The following is a 17,881-nucleotide window of genomic DNA, read 5'->3' as shown; positions in this document are numbered from 1 at the left end:
ATCACATTCCCCCATTTTGAGAATTCTCTCAACTTAAAAGTAAAATTGCAAGTTTAAAAATAMATTTATTCCGTTTAKTGCCTCATGAACATGACCCAGGACAAGCATCATGATCCCACTATGTACAGTTGAAGTCGGAAGTTTACATACACCTTAGCCAAATACATTTAAACTCAGTTTTTCACAATTCCTGACATTTAGTCCTAGTAAAAATTCCCTGTTTTAGGTCAGTTAGGATCACMACTTTATTTTAAGAATGTAAAATGTCAGAATAATAGTAGAGAGAATGATTTATTTCAGCTTTTATTTCTTTCATCACATTCCCAGTGGGTCAGAAGTTTACATACACTAAATTAGTATTTGGTAACACCGCCTTTAAACTGTTTAACTTCCACAAGCTTCCCACAATAAGTTGGGTGAATTTTGGCCCATTCCTCCTGACAGAGCTGGTGTAACTGAGTCAGGTTTGTAGTCCTCCTTGCTCGCACACGCTTTTTCAGTTCTTCCCACAAATGTTCTATAGGATTGAGGTCAGGGCTTTGTGATGGCCACTCCAATACCTTGACTTTGTTGTCCTTAAGCCATTTTGCCACAACTTTGGAAGTATGCTTGGGGTCATTGTCCATTGGGAAGACCCATTTGCGACCAAGCTTTAACTTCCTGACTGATGTCTTGAGATGTTGCTTCAATATATCCACATAATTTGCCTTCTCATATTTTGTGTATTGCACTAGTCCCTCCTGCAGCAAAGCACCCCCACAACATGATGCTGCCATCCCCGTGCTTCACGGTTTGGATGGTATTCTTTGGCTTGCAAGCCTCCCCCTTTTTCCTCCAAACATAACGCTGGTCATTGTGACAAAACTGTTCTATTTTTGTGTCATCAGACCAGAGGACATTTCTCCAAAAAGTACAATCTTTGTCCCCATGTGCAGTTGCAAATCGTAGTCTTGCTTTTTTATGGCGGTTTTGGAGCGGTGGCTTCTTCCTTGCTGAGCAGCCTTTCAGGTTATGTCGATATAGGACTCGTTTTACTGATGCATATAGATACTTTTGTACCTGTTTCCTCCAGCATCTTCACAAGGTACCATGCTGTTGTTCTGGGATTGATTTGCACCTTTCGCACCAAAGTACGTTCATCTCTAGGAGACAGAACGCGTCTCCTTCCTGAGCGGTATGACGGCTGCGTCGTCCCATGGTGTTTATACTTGCGTACTATTGTTTGTACAGATGAACATGGTACCTTCAGGCGTTTTGGAAGTTGCTCCCAATGATGAACCAGACTTGTGGAGGTCTATAATTTTTTCTGAGGTTTTGGCTGATTTCTTTTGATTTTCCTATGATGTCATGTAAAGAGGCACTGGGTTTGAAGGTAGCTAATTTTCCAAGCTGTTTAAAGGCACAGTCAACTTAGTGTATGTAAACTTCTGACCCACTGGAATTGTGATACAGTGAATTATAAGTGAAATAATCTGTCTGTAAACAATTGTTGGAAAAATTACTTGTGTCATGCACAAAGTAGATGTCCTAACCGACTTGCCAAARCTATAGTTTTGAAAAAGTGGTTGAAAAACAAGTTTTAATGACTCCAACCTAAGTGTATGTTAACTTCCGACTTCAAATTTATCTCCCTGTCATATAACATCATATATGCAGCAGCATACAAGACATTTTTAGACTCACCTTGTTCTGTTGTGCGCATTCGAACAGGACGGTGGCGCAGCGCGGCGATCCCCCCCCCTTTCCCCTTCCCCAGCCCCTCTCCTCCCTTGTGATCATCATGCTTACTACTGACAGATACACATTTCAGAATCTGCTARAAGGGCCACAAGATGGCACTTTAATGTTTCCTTACTACAAAATCCTAATTTCTGTGGCCAATTTTTAAAACTGATTTGAATGAATTCATAATGATTAACAAAAACTCAGTCTATCATCCTTTGACTTTATGGGACACCATTAAAGGTATTATTAAAAACAATGCAAATGCATTTGCATCCGGACTGAATAAATCACAATTAAAGAAGATCATAATTGGAAAAGTTGTTAACGATATCAACAAACACTTTTTTCAGGTAGCGACTACTCTCTCCAAAGTCAAGACAGAACTAAATCTATTGATTAGACAGAGAGCAGAATTAGCCAACCATCGAGTTAGACACAACCATTACTTTCATGGTAATCGACCCAGTCATCTAATAGCTAACATGCTTCGCAGTAATGATCAATTAGTGGATAGTGCAACTATTGAATCTGAGTCAGGTAAATTACTATCAGAACCCAAATTAATCAACCAAAGATTATTCTGCTTCTATAAAGAATTGTACACCTCTGAGTATAAATCAACACCAAGCCAGACTGAGTCCTTTTTTTTTAAATATGGGAGCCCAAAGCTCTCTCCATGAACTTAAAAGGGCATTGGAGAAAAGCAAATCACCTGGTTGGGACAGTACTGCTACTGAGGTCTATACAATTTTTTGGAACCAATTAGTTCCACTGTTACTTGAAATGATTAACACAGCCGTTCACAAAGGGCGGAGGCACAATTATTTTATTTTTATTTTTTACATACTAAATGTATTGTTACTTTTTGGTTCTGTGATGCAAGCTAACTATTAAATTATATGAATTTCTGTATTGTGTATGTAGTCCCCCCTCCAATAAAAAAAAATGAATACAGATTTGGTCACAAAAAAAGAACAGCAATACTTGTTCAACTAACACACACACACACACACACACACACACACACACACCCCCACACAACAAGCTATTTTTGTGTAGAAACTCATCCCTCTGTATGTCTATTTTTCTGTTTGTCTAAAACCAAAATATCATAATCAACAATGTAATCAATTCTCAAGAAGTCTTTTTTTTAGACTGAAATAAAACGTGAAATCTAAGCTAGACCTCAGTGAAAATCCATCATGTCAGGATTAGTTCCATAGTAAACTGGAACCATAGGACTGGGTCGTCATAGTTCCAAGAGTCAATAGGATTATATTCACCAAGGGGGAATTCCTACCCAAGTTAAGCGGTGTAAAGGGAAAATAATTCCCTTTTTATGCACTTTTCTCTCTACGCGTATACGGACCTTGAACTTAAGCATGAGAATAGCATGCCATTCACCCGCTATTCGTTTGGGGTGGAGATTTAAAAATGTGTGGCGGAGGTGTGTCTACAGATGAAATGACTTCATGCCCTCATAATTCCACCACCTTTACGCGTGATGAAATTATGAATAAGGTTGAGCAACCTGTCAGTTCCAAGTGGAACATCTCATTTATTTGTTTTCTGATAGAAATAACACCCTTCTCCATTCTCTGTAATWTACAAATTGATAGGAGCTATTGATAAAGAGCTAGGTAAGTGGGTAAGTGGTTTGGAYAAGGGAATTGTGAACATCAATAACAATTGTTTTATTTGACCTTATGATCCCTGGAGACAAATGTGAAACCAGTCATATGGCAGCAAACTGAAGCATATCAACAAATCACCTTTTCCACAGTGACATTTATGAAATGCTGGCCTAATAAYGGGATGAAATTTGGAGACCCGAGCTATAGCCTTCTGTAGCCATGTGCAAATGACACTACAGCGCCAAATCAGTTGATTTAGGATTTCTAGACTSTTTTAATAATATGCCCGGACTTTTCACAGTATTCTTTACAATTTGAATCGTGTTAAATATTAGCCACTATAGGACGTCTCCTCAGTTAGACCCACATAAATTTATAACTGTCRTTGACGTTAGTGTTCATTTCCTTACATTTTGAATCATTCCATTACATTGTTAGTTTAACTTTCTTTCCTCTGTCACATTCGTGTGGTTGTTCCTGAGGATCGCTAGCAATAGTGCATCATCTAAGGCTAACGTATTACAAGTTGTTCAATCATTTGGGACATGTAGCCTATTTGAATCATTATAGAACGCAAACCATACGTAGCAGTTTAAACCTGGAGAACGGTTCTCGAGGACTGGACCATTGTCACCACAGTCCCATGATTAGTGTGGATTATTAAGGTAGATATCAGAACTATGCGCTGACATTGCGAAGAGTGATCAAATCTTTAAAAAATGCTAAAATCTTGCAACATGGATAGTTGAACATGTCATAAGGTGAATGCACCAATTTGTAAGTCGCTCTGGATAAGAGCGTCTGCTAAATGACTTAAATGTAAATGTAAATGTCATATACAGTAGCATGCCTGTATTTTCAACAAAGTTAATCACTGGTTCAGTATCTTTACAGATGATCCAGCATAAATCCAGAACCCAGGATAGAGGGGCTGATTAAATGTGGTCTGGACTCTGTGGAGGAGGGTCATTGTGTCAGAGACGCTGTAGAAGGACAGAGTTCCTGCCCTGTGGTCCAGGTACACTCCTACTATTCTGGAAGAGCGGGGTACATGTATGGCAGTCCGTTTGTTTTTGTGGTAGAAATAACAGCCAAGGATAGAACAACACACCAAACTCCAGGACTGATCATTGCCTCCAAACCAACACTCATCACCACGTCCTATTCTGCCAATCCCTTTATATGAGATGGCTATATAAGCCTTGAATGCGCTCCACTCTACCTCCCAGTAGCAGGTTCCAGACAGACCCTCTCTACATAGGACTTGTTCATAGGAGGAAAATCTGTCTGGATGGTCAGGATAAGGCTGGGCCTTATTACTCCATGGACTCCACGTCACCTTCCTATTCCCCTCTGACAGACACAGCCAGTTATTAGCGGTGTTGGGATCCAATGTGAGCTGGCAGGAATCTGAGGACAAAGAAAAAAACAGGTGAAAGGTTGTGTGTGTGTGTGTGTGTGTGTGTGTGTTTACGCACATGCATGCACACTCACATTCCAAGAACTCTTCTCTGGTCTTGGGTTCAGGCCTTATCTTCTGAAAGGTGGCATCATTTCTACATGATGCTAGTTCACCAACTAACAGTTCAGACTGAGGCGTGCTGAATGACGTGAGACAACAGGGCTCAACGGGTGGAAAAAATTTGACTTTTGTCACTATGGAGATAAAGAACATCAAATATCACTGGTCCACACTGATCATTACATAAACATACAGGAAGTTAACGGGTCAAGAAACTAAGGCTGGGGTTCAATGTAAGGCACAGGGCACTATACAGTAGCGGGATTCTACCAATTGGGTGCCTTTTGAGAAGTGTAACTTAATTTTAACATTCTGTCATAAAGAGCATATGTTCAACTTCATCAAAAACACATTTTCCCATGTCAAGAGGTAATAATTTTTTTTACTATACTAAGTGCCTATTAAGTGCCAAATGAAGTAACAGGTTTGACGATGTCATCTTAAATCAGCAATAAATCCTGTTGTGAAAGGGGGAAAGGAAGCTTGTTGTGAGCAACAGGGAGTGGCATTTGAATGCAAGCTCCACAAATACATTTAAATTGTTAAAATATTTCAAGCCTGTTATCTATGGGTAAAAGGTTTTACGTGTTATATTCGACCCGCTCCATTTTCCACCACAAAACCACCASAAAATGGCCAAAAAGAGTAGACCCAGCTCACCTGCTTTACACAATGATTTGACTATTAGATGTTAAATGTTTGTTTTGACTCTTTTTTTTTTTTTTTTAAGGAATAGTTTCGCCATATTAAATTGAGAGTTCAGTTCACGTAACCAGGTTGACCTTAAAATTAGGGACAAACTTTTAAATGAATCACTAATCACATGAAATATAAATTAATAATAATCTTCAGAAATGACTTTGTCAAAGCAACAAAAAAGCGAGGGCTTTACAATGATGGGGAAAACTTGGAGACATTTTGGGGTTAAGTGGGTTTAAAGTGGGTTAACATTTTTATGCACACTAAATTCAGATTTATTGAATTCTCCATGTTGTCTATACTAAAGGGCAATTCATTTAATATAAATAGCTTTTAAAATGCAATAATGGTGCACAATTTCTATTTAAAATATCAAAGAGTTGCAAAAGGCGCTCTTTTCATGGAACAACCAAACAGACAATAGGCCTTTTAAAGGCATTTTTCCCGACGTTCGCAGAGCTTGCATTCATGGTAAATGTCAGCTCAAGTGTAAATGACCTTTAAAAGTATGTTATAGTGTGGTCCGCTATAATGTACCGTGCATTGAATCCCAGCTTGAGAGTGGTTCTTCACTGAGTATAAACATTCAACTATGTTCAAATTAGATCACCTAATGAAATCACTATGTCAGTGAGATTAATTCCGATAGGATGAAGCACATTTCATTTCTAGCAATGTCCTTYAAAAAAGACCTAGACCTACTTTTTGCAGAGATCAAGGCAATTTCCCCCGAGCAGATAACTTCTATTTGATTTTTCAGCTCAGACACTGATTTCTTCACATCCTCAAAAGAGACATGTTGGTTGACAGTGATGCTCAGTAAGGCCTCAGATCCAGGAGGGACGCAGAGGGACTGCAAAGTCTACAGAGTGAGGAAACAGGGAACAGATTATTGTTGAGAAAGACTCTCAGCCGTTCCCAAATCACTCCCTATCCCTCCCCATTGGCCCTAACCCCTTGATGGTAGCATTCCTGAAGGGCCTGTATAGGTCTAAGCAGTGTAGTGGTGAAGCTTCCACTGTACAGATCTTGAAAACATTGAAGGGTTAGGAGTAGGACCAATGGGAAGGGGATCAAATTGGGAACGGCTGAAACGATCACTTTCTGCAGTGACTGACACCTGCTGCCGTGGAGAGCGAAACCAGTGATGTCACCTGGAGGAAATGAATGTGATCCTCTGTGTGTGAAAGCTGCTCCAGCTCAGCGTCTCTCCTCCTCAGCTTGGCGATCTCCTGCTCCAGTTGCTTCAGAAGTCCTTCAGCCTGACTCACTGCTGCCTTCTCCTGGGCTTTGATCAGCTCCTTCACCTCAGAACACCTTCTCTCAAAGGTGCAGATTAGCTCAGAAAAGATCTTCTCACTCTCCTCTACTGCTGCCTGTGCGGACCGCTGTTAAGACACAGAGAGAGGAGGGGTTCCATTTGAACCAGCCCAGTCACTCAGTTCTCACCGGGACACCAGATAAGCAGGTTCCCCACAGTAGGGTTCACTGGGGTTCTCACTGGCTCTGCAGTATAGTTTACGATGAGTAAGTCACTCACTGCTAAGTGAATAAATGTATATGGTCAAAACTCACCTTCAGTGACTTCACAGAACGTCTCACCTCCTGCATCTCTTTCTCTATCTCCTGGATTCTCTGTTTCTCCCCCTTCTGCCTCTGAAAATAAACAAATCTTCCATTGTCATTCCAGAGATCATTTGTAAATGTGCCTGTCTACGTCAAACTGTATGATAAGTCAATGTCCATACCATATGGAGGTGTGTATGTGTGCACACGCACGTTAGTGTAACTAACGTTTCCATAAAAAACACTTTTGAAATCAAATACTACTGCCATGCATAAAATGACTTGTTAATTGCTCAAGTATTCTGTAAATAATACGGTTTATGTCCTTACCTGTCTCTCAGCCCTTTCTGATTCAGCTGACACTGTATCGTGGCCTTTATGATCGCCTATCATACAGAGGTAACAGATAATTTGCTGATCGGTACGGCAGTACATTTCCAGCAGCTTGTCATGACGAGAGCAAATCTTCTCCTGTAGTTGTGTGGAGGCTTTGACCAGCTTGTGCTTCTTAAATGTCGGTGATTCGTAGTGAGGTTGAAGGTGAGTCTCACAGTAAGAGGCCAGACACTCCAGACAGGACTTGACGGCTTTGAGTTTTCTCCCAGTGCAGACGTCACACTCCACATCTCCAGGTCCAGCATAACAGTGAGCAAGAGGAGCAGCTTGAAGTCCTGTCTTCTTCAGACTCTCCACCAATTCAGCCAGCAGAGTGTTCGTGTTTAGAACAGGCCTTGGAATGAAAGTCTGTCTGCACTGCGGGCAGCTGTAGACACCCTTCTGGTAATCCTGATCCCAGTAATCCTTAATACAACCCATACAGTAGCTGTGTCCACAGGGAATAGCCACAGGATCCTTCAGTGGATCCAGGCAGATCGAACAACTGATCGAATCCATGGATGTTGCCATTTTGGTGCTGACACACTAACAGATGGAGTGCAGCAGAGTATCAGAGTTCACTAACGTTTCTCTAGAAGTGTTTATGGTTATAGAAATGAGAATTTATTGGGTGTGTACTCTGTACCTGCAAGGGGTGTGGCGTTGGATGGATTCTATATAGTTATATGAGGGGCTATTTTCTTTGATAGTGAATATCTTCTCCTCAGCCAGTGCAGGGGCGCCCACATAAAAATATATTACACTTTACTATAGAACAGTATAGTACTTTAGAATTCTGTAGTAAACTATAGTAATTGGTAGTATACTGTAAAAACCTGTACTCCACACTGTAGTATCCCTAGATCGTGTAGTGCTTACTATAGACTTTTGTAGAATACTATACTACACACTGTACAATCCCTTGATCATGTGTTGTACTTACTTTAGAATGTTGTAGAATACTGTAGAATACTATACTAAACACTGTAGTATCCCTCGATCATGTAGGGCCCGTTCAGACTTAGGAAAGTACGCCTTTCCTGCGCACGCCTTTCCGACACAATTCTCAGTAGTTAGTATTCGGACTTACCTTATGCAGGTGCTGAATGGGCTTTGCAGGTGAGGTCACTTGCACGCTAAATACATGTCTTTCAATGTTATTCATGCTGAAAGTTGTTGTATTAAATTTTGAAATCCATGATATATTGGAAGGTGAATAAAAGTGTACAATAGGGGTTGAACAGTAGTCCTATAAATCTACCCTAATAATACTCATTAATCATGGAACTGTAATGACAACGGTCTAGTTGTTGTGAACCGTGCGCAAGGCTCCAGGTTTAAACTGCTAGGTATCAAGTTAAATTTTACTTGTCACGTACACATGGTTAGCAGATGTTAATGCGAGTGTAGCGAAATGCTTGTGCTTCTAGTTCCGATCATGCAGTAATATCTAACAAATAATCCAAGAATTTCACAACAACTACCTTATACACACAAGTGTAAAGGAATGAATAAGAATATGTAAATATACATATTTGGATGAGCGATGGCCGAACGGCATAGGCAAGATGCAGTAGATGGTATAGAGTACAGTACATACATATGAGATTAAGTGGCATTGTTTAAAGTGGCTAGTGATGCATTTATTACATCCAATTTTTTATTAATAAAGTGGCTAGAGATTTGAGTCAGTATGTTGGCAGCAGCCACTCAATGTTAGTGATGGCGCCGACCGAGATGGCCGCCTCGCTTCGCGTTCCTAGGAAAATATGCAGTATTTTGTTTTTTTATGTGTTATTCCTTACATTGGTACCCCAGGTAATCTTAGGTTTCATTACATACAGTCGGAGGAACTACTGAATATAAGAGCTACGTCAACTCACCATCGTTACAACCAGGAATATGACTTTCCCGAAGCGGATCACAGTGTTTTGCCTTCCACCAATACATGGATCTGATCCCAGCCGGCGCCCTAAGCGACGCCGTAAAGGGGCAAACAAAGCGGTCTCCTGGTCAGGCTTCGGAGACGGGCACATCGCGCTCCACTCCCTAGCATACTACTCGCCAATGTCCAGTCTCTTGACAATAAAGTTGATGAAATCCGAGCAAGGGTAACATTCCAGAGAGACATCAGAGATTGTAACGTTCTCTGCTTCACGGAAACATGGCTCACTCAAAGAGCGCTACGGAGTCGGTGCAGCCAGCTGGTTTCTTCACGCATCGCGCCGACAGAAACAAACATCTTTCTGGTAAGAAGAGGGGCGGGGGTGTATGCCTTATGATTAACGAGACGTGGTGTGATCATAACAACATACAGGAACTCAAGTCATTCTGTTCACCTGATCTAGAATTCCTCACAATCAAATGTCGACCGCATTATCTTCCAAGGGAATTCTCTTCGATTATAATCACAGCCGTATATATTCCCCCAAGCAGACACATCGATGGCCCTGAACGAACTTTATCTGACTCTTTGTAAACTGGAAACCACACACCCTGAGGCTGCATTCATCGTAGCTGGGGATTTTAACAAGGCTAATCTGAAAACAAACTCCCTAAATTCTATCAGCATATCGATTGTGGTACCAGGGCTGGTAAAACCTTGGATCATTGTTTACTAACTTCCGCGATGCATATAAGGCCCTCCCCGCCCTCCTTTCGGAAAAGCTGACCGACTCCATTTTGTTGCTTCAGCCTACAAACAGAAACTAAAACAACAAGCTCCCTCGCTCAGGTCTGTTCAACGCTGGTCCGACCAATCGGATTCCACGCTTCAAGACTGCTTCGATCACGTGGATTGGGATATGTTCCGCATTGCGTCCAACAACAATATTGACGAATACGCTGATTCGGTGAGCGAGTTCATTAGAAAGTGCTTTGACGATGTCGTACCCACAGCAACGATTAAAACATTCCCAACCAGAAACCGTGGATTGATGGCAGTATTCGCGTGAAACTGAAAGCGCGAACCACTGCTTTTAACCAGGGCAAGTGACCGGAAACATGACCGAATACAAACAGTGTAGCTATTCTCTCCGCAAGGCAAGCAAACAAGCTAAGTCCAGTATAGAGACAAGTAGAGTCGCAATTCAACAGCTCAGACACAAGAGGTATGTGGCAGGGTCTACAGTCAATCACGGATTACAAAAAGAAAACCAGCCCCGTCGCGGACCAGGATGTCTTGCTCCTAGACAGGCTAAATAACTTTTTTGCTCGCTTTGAGGACAATACAGTGCCCCTGACACGGCCCGCTACCAAAACCTGCGGGCTCTCCTTCACTGCAGCCGAGGTGAGTAAAACATTTAAACGTGTTAACCCTCGCAAGGCTGCAGGCCCAGACGGCATCCCAGCCGCGTCCTCAGAGCATGCGCAGACCAGCTGGCTGGTGTGTTTAAGGACATATTCAATCAATCCTTATCCCAGTCTGCTGTCCCACAATGCTTCAGAGGGCCACCATTGTTCCTGTTCCCAAGAAAGCTAAGGTAACTGAGCTAAACGACTACCGCCCCGTAGCACTCACTTCCGCTCATATGAAGTGCTTTGAGAGACTAGTTAAGGACCATATCACCTCCACCCTACCTGACACCCTAGACCCACTCCAATTTGCTTACCGACCCAATAGGTCCACCAGACGACGCAATCGCAACCACACTGCACACTGCCCTAACCCATCTGGACAAGAGGAATACCTATGTGAGAATGCTGTTCATCACTACAGCTCAGCATTTAACACCATAGTACCTCCAAACTCGTCATCAAGCTCGAGACTCTGGGTCTCGACCCCGCCCATGTGGCAACTGGGTCCTGGACTTCCTGACGGGCCGCCCCCAGGTGGTGAGGGTAGGTAACAACATCTCCACCCCGCTGATCCTCAACACCGGGCCCCACAAGGGTGCATTCTGAGCCCTCTCCTGTACTCCTGTTCACCCACGACTGCGTGGCCATTTACGCCTCCAACTCAATCATCAAGTTTGCGGACAACACTACAGTGGTAGGCTTGATTACCAACAACGACGAGACGGCCTACAGAGAGGAGGTGAGGGCCCTCGGAGTGTGGTGTCAGGAAAATAACCTCACACTCACGTCAACAAAACAAAGGAGATGATCATGGACTTCAGGAACAGCAGAGGGAGCAGCCCCCTTGACGGAACAGTAGTGAGAAGGTGGAAGTTTTAAGTTCCTCGGCGTACACATCACGGACAAACTGAAATGGTCCACCCACACAGACAGCATGGTGTAGAAGGTGCACAGCGCCTCTTCAACCTCAGGAGGCTGAAGAAATTTGGCTTGTCACCAAAGCACTTCACAAACTTCTACAGATGCACAATCGAGAGCATCCTGTCGGGCTGTATCACCGCCTGGTACGGCAACTGCTCCGCCCACAACCGTAAGGCTCTCCAGAGGGTAGTGAGGTCTGCACAACGCATCACCGGGGGCAAACTACCTGCCTCCCGGACACCTACACCACCCGATGTCACAGGAAGGCCATAAAGATCAACAAGGAACAGGAAGGCCATAAAGATCATCAAGGACAACAACCACCCAAGCCACTGCCTGTTCACCCCGCTATCATCCAGAAGGCGAGGTCAGTACAGGTGCATCAAAGCAGGGACCGGGAGACTGAAAAACAGCTTCTATCTGATGCGTTGTGCAGACCTCACTACCCTCTGGAAAGCCTTACGGTTTAGGGTGGAGCAGTTGCCGTACCAGGCAGTGATACAGCCCGACAGGATGCTCTTGATTCTGCATCTGTAAACGTTTGTGAGTGATTTTGGTGACAAGCCAAATTTCTTCAGCCTCCTGAGGTTGAAGAGGCGCTGCTGCGCCTTCTACACCATGCTGTCTGTGTGGGTGGACCATTTCAGTTTGTCCGTGATGTGTACGCCGAGGAACTTAAAACTTTCCACCATCTTCACTACTGTTCCGTCAAGGGGGCTGCTCCCTCTGCTGTTTCCTGAAGTCCATGATCATCTCCTTTGTTTTGTTGACATTGAGTGTGAGGTTATTTTCCTGACAACACACTCTGAGGGCACTCACCTCTTCCCTGTAGGTAATCAAGCCTACCACTCTAGTGTCATCTGCAAACTTGATGGTTGAGTTGGAGGCGTAAATGGCCACGCAGTCATGGGTGAACAGGGAGTACAGGAGAGGGCTGAGAACGCACCCTTGTGGGGCCCCAGTGTTGAGGATCAGCGGGGTGGAGATGTTGTTTCCTACCCTCACCACCTGAGGGCGGCCCGTCAGGAAGTCCAGGACACAGTTGCACAGGGTGGGGTCGAGATCCCGGGCCTCGAGCTTAATGACGAGTTTGGAGGGTACTATGGTGTTAAATGCTGAGCTGTAGTCGATGAACAGCATTCTTACATGGGTATTCCTGGTATGGTCTGTGTTCCATAATGATTCAAAATAGGCCACATGTCCCAATTTTTTGCACAACTTGTACAATTTTAGCCTAATATGATCCACTATTACTAGCGATCCTCAGGAACAACCACACGAATGTGACAGAGGAAAGAAAGATAAACTAATTATGTAATGGAATGATGCAAAATGTAAGGAAATTAACACTAAAGGCAATGACAGTTATAAATGTATGTGGGTATAACTTACTGTGGCTGTCATATGATTGGTTTTACATGTCTCCAGCGATCATAAGGTAAGATAGATCTAGGCGTATGTCGCAAGTCACGACTTCACAGAGAGCCTTTTGAACGTAAAAAAATATTTTTTTATCAAAATGCATTTTTTGGGCAGAAATGCTTTCTCAAACATGTGAACTTTCATGTGCCTTAATATCAAACTTGTATGTCATCGGTAAATACAAATAAAATGGTTAAATTATGAGCCTAGTTGGTTTAGCCCCAGAAAAAGTAAGCAACCTTCACACTAGCCATGATTGGTTGAGATAATGCGTGGGCTGGACATGCCGAGAGATGACTTTGGATTGGTCGGTGTTGCGTAAAATGAGCTGCTTGTACTGCAGTTTTTTTCAGAAAGGTTTTATGTTCGCCATGGAGAACTGCAAATTTGTTTCGACTGCTCTCAATAACATTGCTGCCCTGAATTTATCAGGCGCTATCGACAAAGGTCAGTGGGAAAACGTTTTGATGGACTACTTTCTGGAAGACGATCGTGTCGTGCTATGCTGACTCTCATTTCATAACACGTTTTGAAATCAGTGGAACACAACGGGCCAAACAAGCTGTGCAGACTAAATGGAAACGACACAGGACKTCTTGTTTAATGAAAGGGGTTGCAGTCTGCCGTGAAGCTTTCATCCATGTATACAGTTAAGAATCTAGCTACAGTTTCAGATATTATACATTTCTAATTTTGTCCCGAAAGTTGTTTTCATTGCAAGCTAAAGCTTGCTGTTAGCTTGCCAGCTGGAGTTCAATGGCTGACTTGCTAACTAACAATGAACCTAACGTGAAGCTGTCATCCATGTATACAGGTAAGAATCTAGCTACAGAATCTAGCGAACTTTAGCATGCTATGACAATTGGTTTGTATTGCTAGTAACTTTACTCTATAGATTGGGATTATAGTTCATTTAGCTATCTAGCTAACGTTAACGTGACATGTCTAAACAAAAGATCCCAAGATAAAGCTTGCTGTTAGGTGAGGTTAGGTGGCTGGCTTGCTAGCTAGCTAAGATTAACTTATGTGTATGAAGTGTGTGTAACGTTAATGATGTTTTCTTAGAATGCCATTTTGCATTACTAGTTATAGCCTAATGTTAGCTAGCTAACATTGAACTTATTGGTTAACTTTAACTAGCTATGACAATCGGTTTGTATTGCTAGTTAAAATTTGCTGTTAACTAGCCAGCTGACGTTAGATGGCTGGCTAGCTACAGTAGCTAACATTACCTGTATGAGCTGTGTGTAGTGAAATCTCGGAATGCCATTTCACATTTAATGTATAATAATGCTGAAGAATTTGTATCTGGAATTTGTCTTTCAGCATTAATCAGAAGAACACGCCTGACTCTAATCCACCAGTCATACAGTCATCAAAAAGAGAGCTGCCTACATGCACAATTTCTTAAATTATTGAGTTGGGAAAACACGTGTGGACCTGAATTGTGAAAAAAAACTACGTTTGTGCTCAGGTATTGTGCCTGGTGGACCATGCACAAGCTCTACCACAATCTGGACCTTCACTTCCTGATCACAGGCTACACCAAGTTTGCCCCTGACTTGTGCTTCGGCCTCATCAAACAGCGCTTCAGAAAGACCAGAGTGAATACTTTGTCTGAGATTGCTGGTGTTGTGAAGGACAGCACTGTGACATGGGTCAACATCCCACAGCTGGTTGGACTGGAGGATGGTACGGTGCTGGTGGAAAGCTATGTCTGGTAACAACACCTGACTCCGTACTTCAGGCCGCTGCCACAGATCAAGCAGTACCAGAACTTCAGGTAAAAAATGATTTTCTTTGTATGAGGTTATTCTTATCTAAACTTGGGAGGTGAATTGATGTTGTGCAGGGTTGTAATGTCTTCAGATTTTTTTTTTATTCCCTGTTTTACAGCTTCGATGCTCTGAAGCCTGGTGTTGTTGTCGCCAAGGAGCATTCGGACTCAGTCAAATCAAATCAAATCAAATCAAATTTTATTAGTCACATACACATGGTTAGCAGATGTTAATGCGAGTGTAGCGAAATGCTTGTGCTTCTAGTTCCGACAATGCAGTAATAACCAACAGTAATCTAACCTAACAATTCCACACTACTACCTTACACACACACACAAGTGTAAAGGGATAAAGAATATGTACATAAAGATATATGAATGAGTGGTGGTACAGAACGGCATGGCAGATGCAGTAGATGATCAAACATATATCTTTTGAGGCTATGGATATCACATGCTGCCACCCACGTCAGGGCAGGACAGAACAGGCTCTCCGAATATGATTCTTTTATTGCGTGGTTTGGACGGACATCTCTTCAGCCATATCTCAGTGCCTCTATTCACAATGATATCTCCTAAACTCTGTCTCTGCTATTTTCTTCATTCCTGTTGCTCAGCACTTAACCGCCTTGATTTATGCATATACTACATCCGTCTATCATGATATTGTATTGTTCATTGATTATACTGTCCATTTTATTTATATTGACAATATCTATTTCTGAATTGCTACTATGCAGTACCATTTGGCTGTACTCTTACACTTCTGTTAGAGACATCCACTTAGCAAGACTTAGCAAATATGATAAATAAAATGAATATTGATATGTGTGGGTCCTAACATGATTTGTGGTAACATACCGCAACAATATCATGTGACCGTATCAAGTGTCCACAACTTAAATATATGCGCATGCATCGGTTTATGTACTGTACATGTGCACCTCACTCAGGTTTCAACTCAGGTTGCATGGCCTTAACTTATGTATGTAATACGTGCATGTGCAACAGTAATAAAGTATGCTAATGTACTGGTGTGAAGGAATTGGGCAGTGATGTAAAGTACTTAGTTAAATACTATTAAAGTAGTACTTAAGTTGTTTTTGTTTGTGTATCTGTACATTACCATACGATTTATATTTTGTCAACTTTTACTTCACTCATTTGTAAAGAAAAATTATGTACTTTTTACTCCATACATTTTCCTTGCGCTCAAAAGTACTTGTTAACTTTGCCAGGAAAAACTGTCCAATTCAAACACTTTTTAAGAGAACTCCTGGTCATCCATACTGCCTCTGATCTGGCAGACTCACTAAACACATGCTTCGTTTGTAAATTATTTCTGAGTGTTGGAGTGTGCCCCTGTAGCCTCATAAAATGAATACAAACTGTGCTGTCTGGTTTGCTTATTATAGGAAGTATGAAATGGTTTATATTTTACTTTAATACTTACCTTGCAGTTTACAAAATAAAATGGCTGATGGTGAAGTAGACTTACTTGTATTATATCTCTAAAAATATAATAAACTTACCACAACCATATTCAATAGAAAGTAGGTAAACAATGCAAGATTCTGCAACCATGGAGAGGTAAATACTTTGGTCCTATCACAGTTACTTACCTACAAATGGCGCTGCACATCCAGACGACTCGTATTTTAAATCATATGAGCAAATAATATTTCACTCATTTGGAATGCTAAGCAAGACAAAATTAAAAGTGCCTATTTATATGATGATATTGAGTTTGGGGGCTGAAATGTTTCAATATTAAAGCATCAACCGCTCACTAAAGCTTCACTCATAGATATGTTCTTCTTAAACCCGAACTGGTTCTCCAGTAGATTATTAGAAAGAAGTGGTACGCCACAAAAGCTCACGAACGGACCACCGAGTGAGCGCATACTGTGTAAAAATTGTGATAAATATCTTATCCTCGGTTTCAACACTCACTGACGAGTTCCAAATTGCCTCTGGAAGCAACTTCAGCACATAACTGTTCGTTGGGAGCTTCGTGAATTCATGAAATGAAATCCATGGCCAAGCAGCCGCACAAAATCTAGATCGCAGGTTTCCTATATCACATGCCCTGCACCAAAGTCAAGGGCAGGACGAAACAGGCTCTCCGAATATAGATTCCCTTGTTCATGCGTGGTTGGACGGACCAGTCATCAGCACTATCTGCAGTGCCTCCTTCACATGACTCTCTCCTAATACGTTGCTGCTATTTTTTTCATCCTGTTGCTCAGCCACTTTACCCCTGATTTGTATGCATATAACTACCTCGTCTATCACTGATATGTTATTGTTCTTGATCATACTGTCCATTTTATTATATTGACAATTCTATTTCTGATATTGCTACTATGCAAGTAACCATTTGGCTGTACCTCTTACACCTTCTGTAGAGACCATCCACTTAGCAGACTTAGCAAAATATGATAAATAAAATGAATATTGATATGTGTGGTCTAACTAGATTTTGTGACATCCGCAACAATATCATGTGACCGTATCAAGTGTCCACAACTTAAATATATGGCGCATGCATCGGTTTATGTACTGTACATGATGCACCTCACTCAGGTTTCAACTCAGTTGCATGGCCTAAACTTAGGTATGTAATACGTGCATGTGCAACAGTATAATAAAGTTGCTAAGTGAACTGGTGTGAAGGAATTGGACAGTGATGTAAGTACTTAAGTTTAATACTTTAAAGTACTACTAAAAGTTGTTTTTTGTGGTATCTGTACATTACCATACGATTGATATTTTGGTCAACTTTTACTTCACTACATTTGTAAAGAAATTATGTACGACTCGTATTTTAAATCATATGAGCAAATAATATTTCACTTCATTTGGAATGCTAAGCAAGACAAAATTAAAAGTGCCATATTCATATGATGAATATGAGTTTGGGGGCTGAAATGTTTCAATATT

General features: G+C 41.8%; 1 protein-coding gene across 2 annotated transcripts; it reads right to left on the bottom strand.

The window, feature by feature from the left end:
• Positions 1-3,263: 3,263 nt before the first annotated feature.
• LOC111980161 (tripartite motif-containing protein 16-like) lies at positions 3,264-8,251 on the bottom strand. 2 transcript variants are annotated; one of them, XM_024010817.2, is made up of 6 exons: positions 7,477-8,250; positions 7,156-7,236; positions 6,735-6,968; positions 6,283-6,442; positions 4,854-5,015; positions 3,264-4,769 (listed from the first exon to the last, which is right to left on the bottom strand). In XM_024010817.2, exons 1-6 carry the CDS (start codon positions 8,050-8,052, stop codon positions 4,231-4,233), a joined length of 1,752 nt encoding a protein of 583 aa, XP_023866585.1. In that variant the 5' UTR covers positions 8,053-8,250; the 3' UTR covers positions 3,264-4,230. The 2 variants fall into 2 exon arrangements, with proteins under 2 accessions (XP_023866585.1, XP_023866586.1); XM_024010818.2 differs by lacking the exon at positions 4,854-5,015 and having other exon boundaries at positions 7,477-8,251.
• Between the last annotated feature and the right edge of the window lie 9,630 nt (positions 8,252-17,881).

The sequence above is a fragment of the Salvelinus sp. IW2-2015 genome, linkage group LG20, assembly GCF_002910315.2.
Source record: "Salvelinus sp. IW2-2015 linkage group LG20, ASM291031v2, whole genome shotgun sequence".
Taxonomy (NCBI): Eukaryota; Metazoa; Chordata; class Actinopteri; order Salmoniformes; family Salmonidae; genus Salvelinus; species Salvelinus sp. IW2-2015.
Note: the sequence above shows the minus strand (reverse complement) of the source record. Positions and strands in the feature narration are given on the sequence as shown.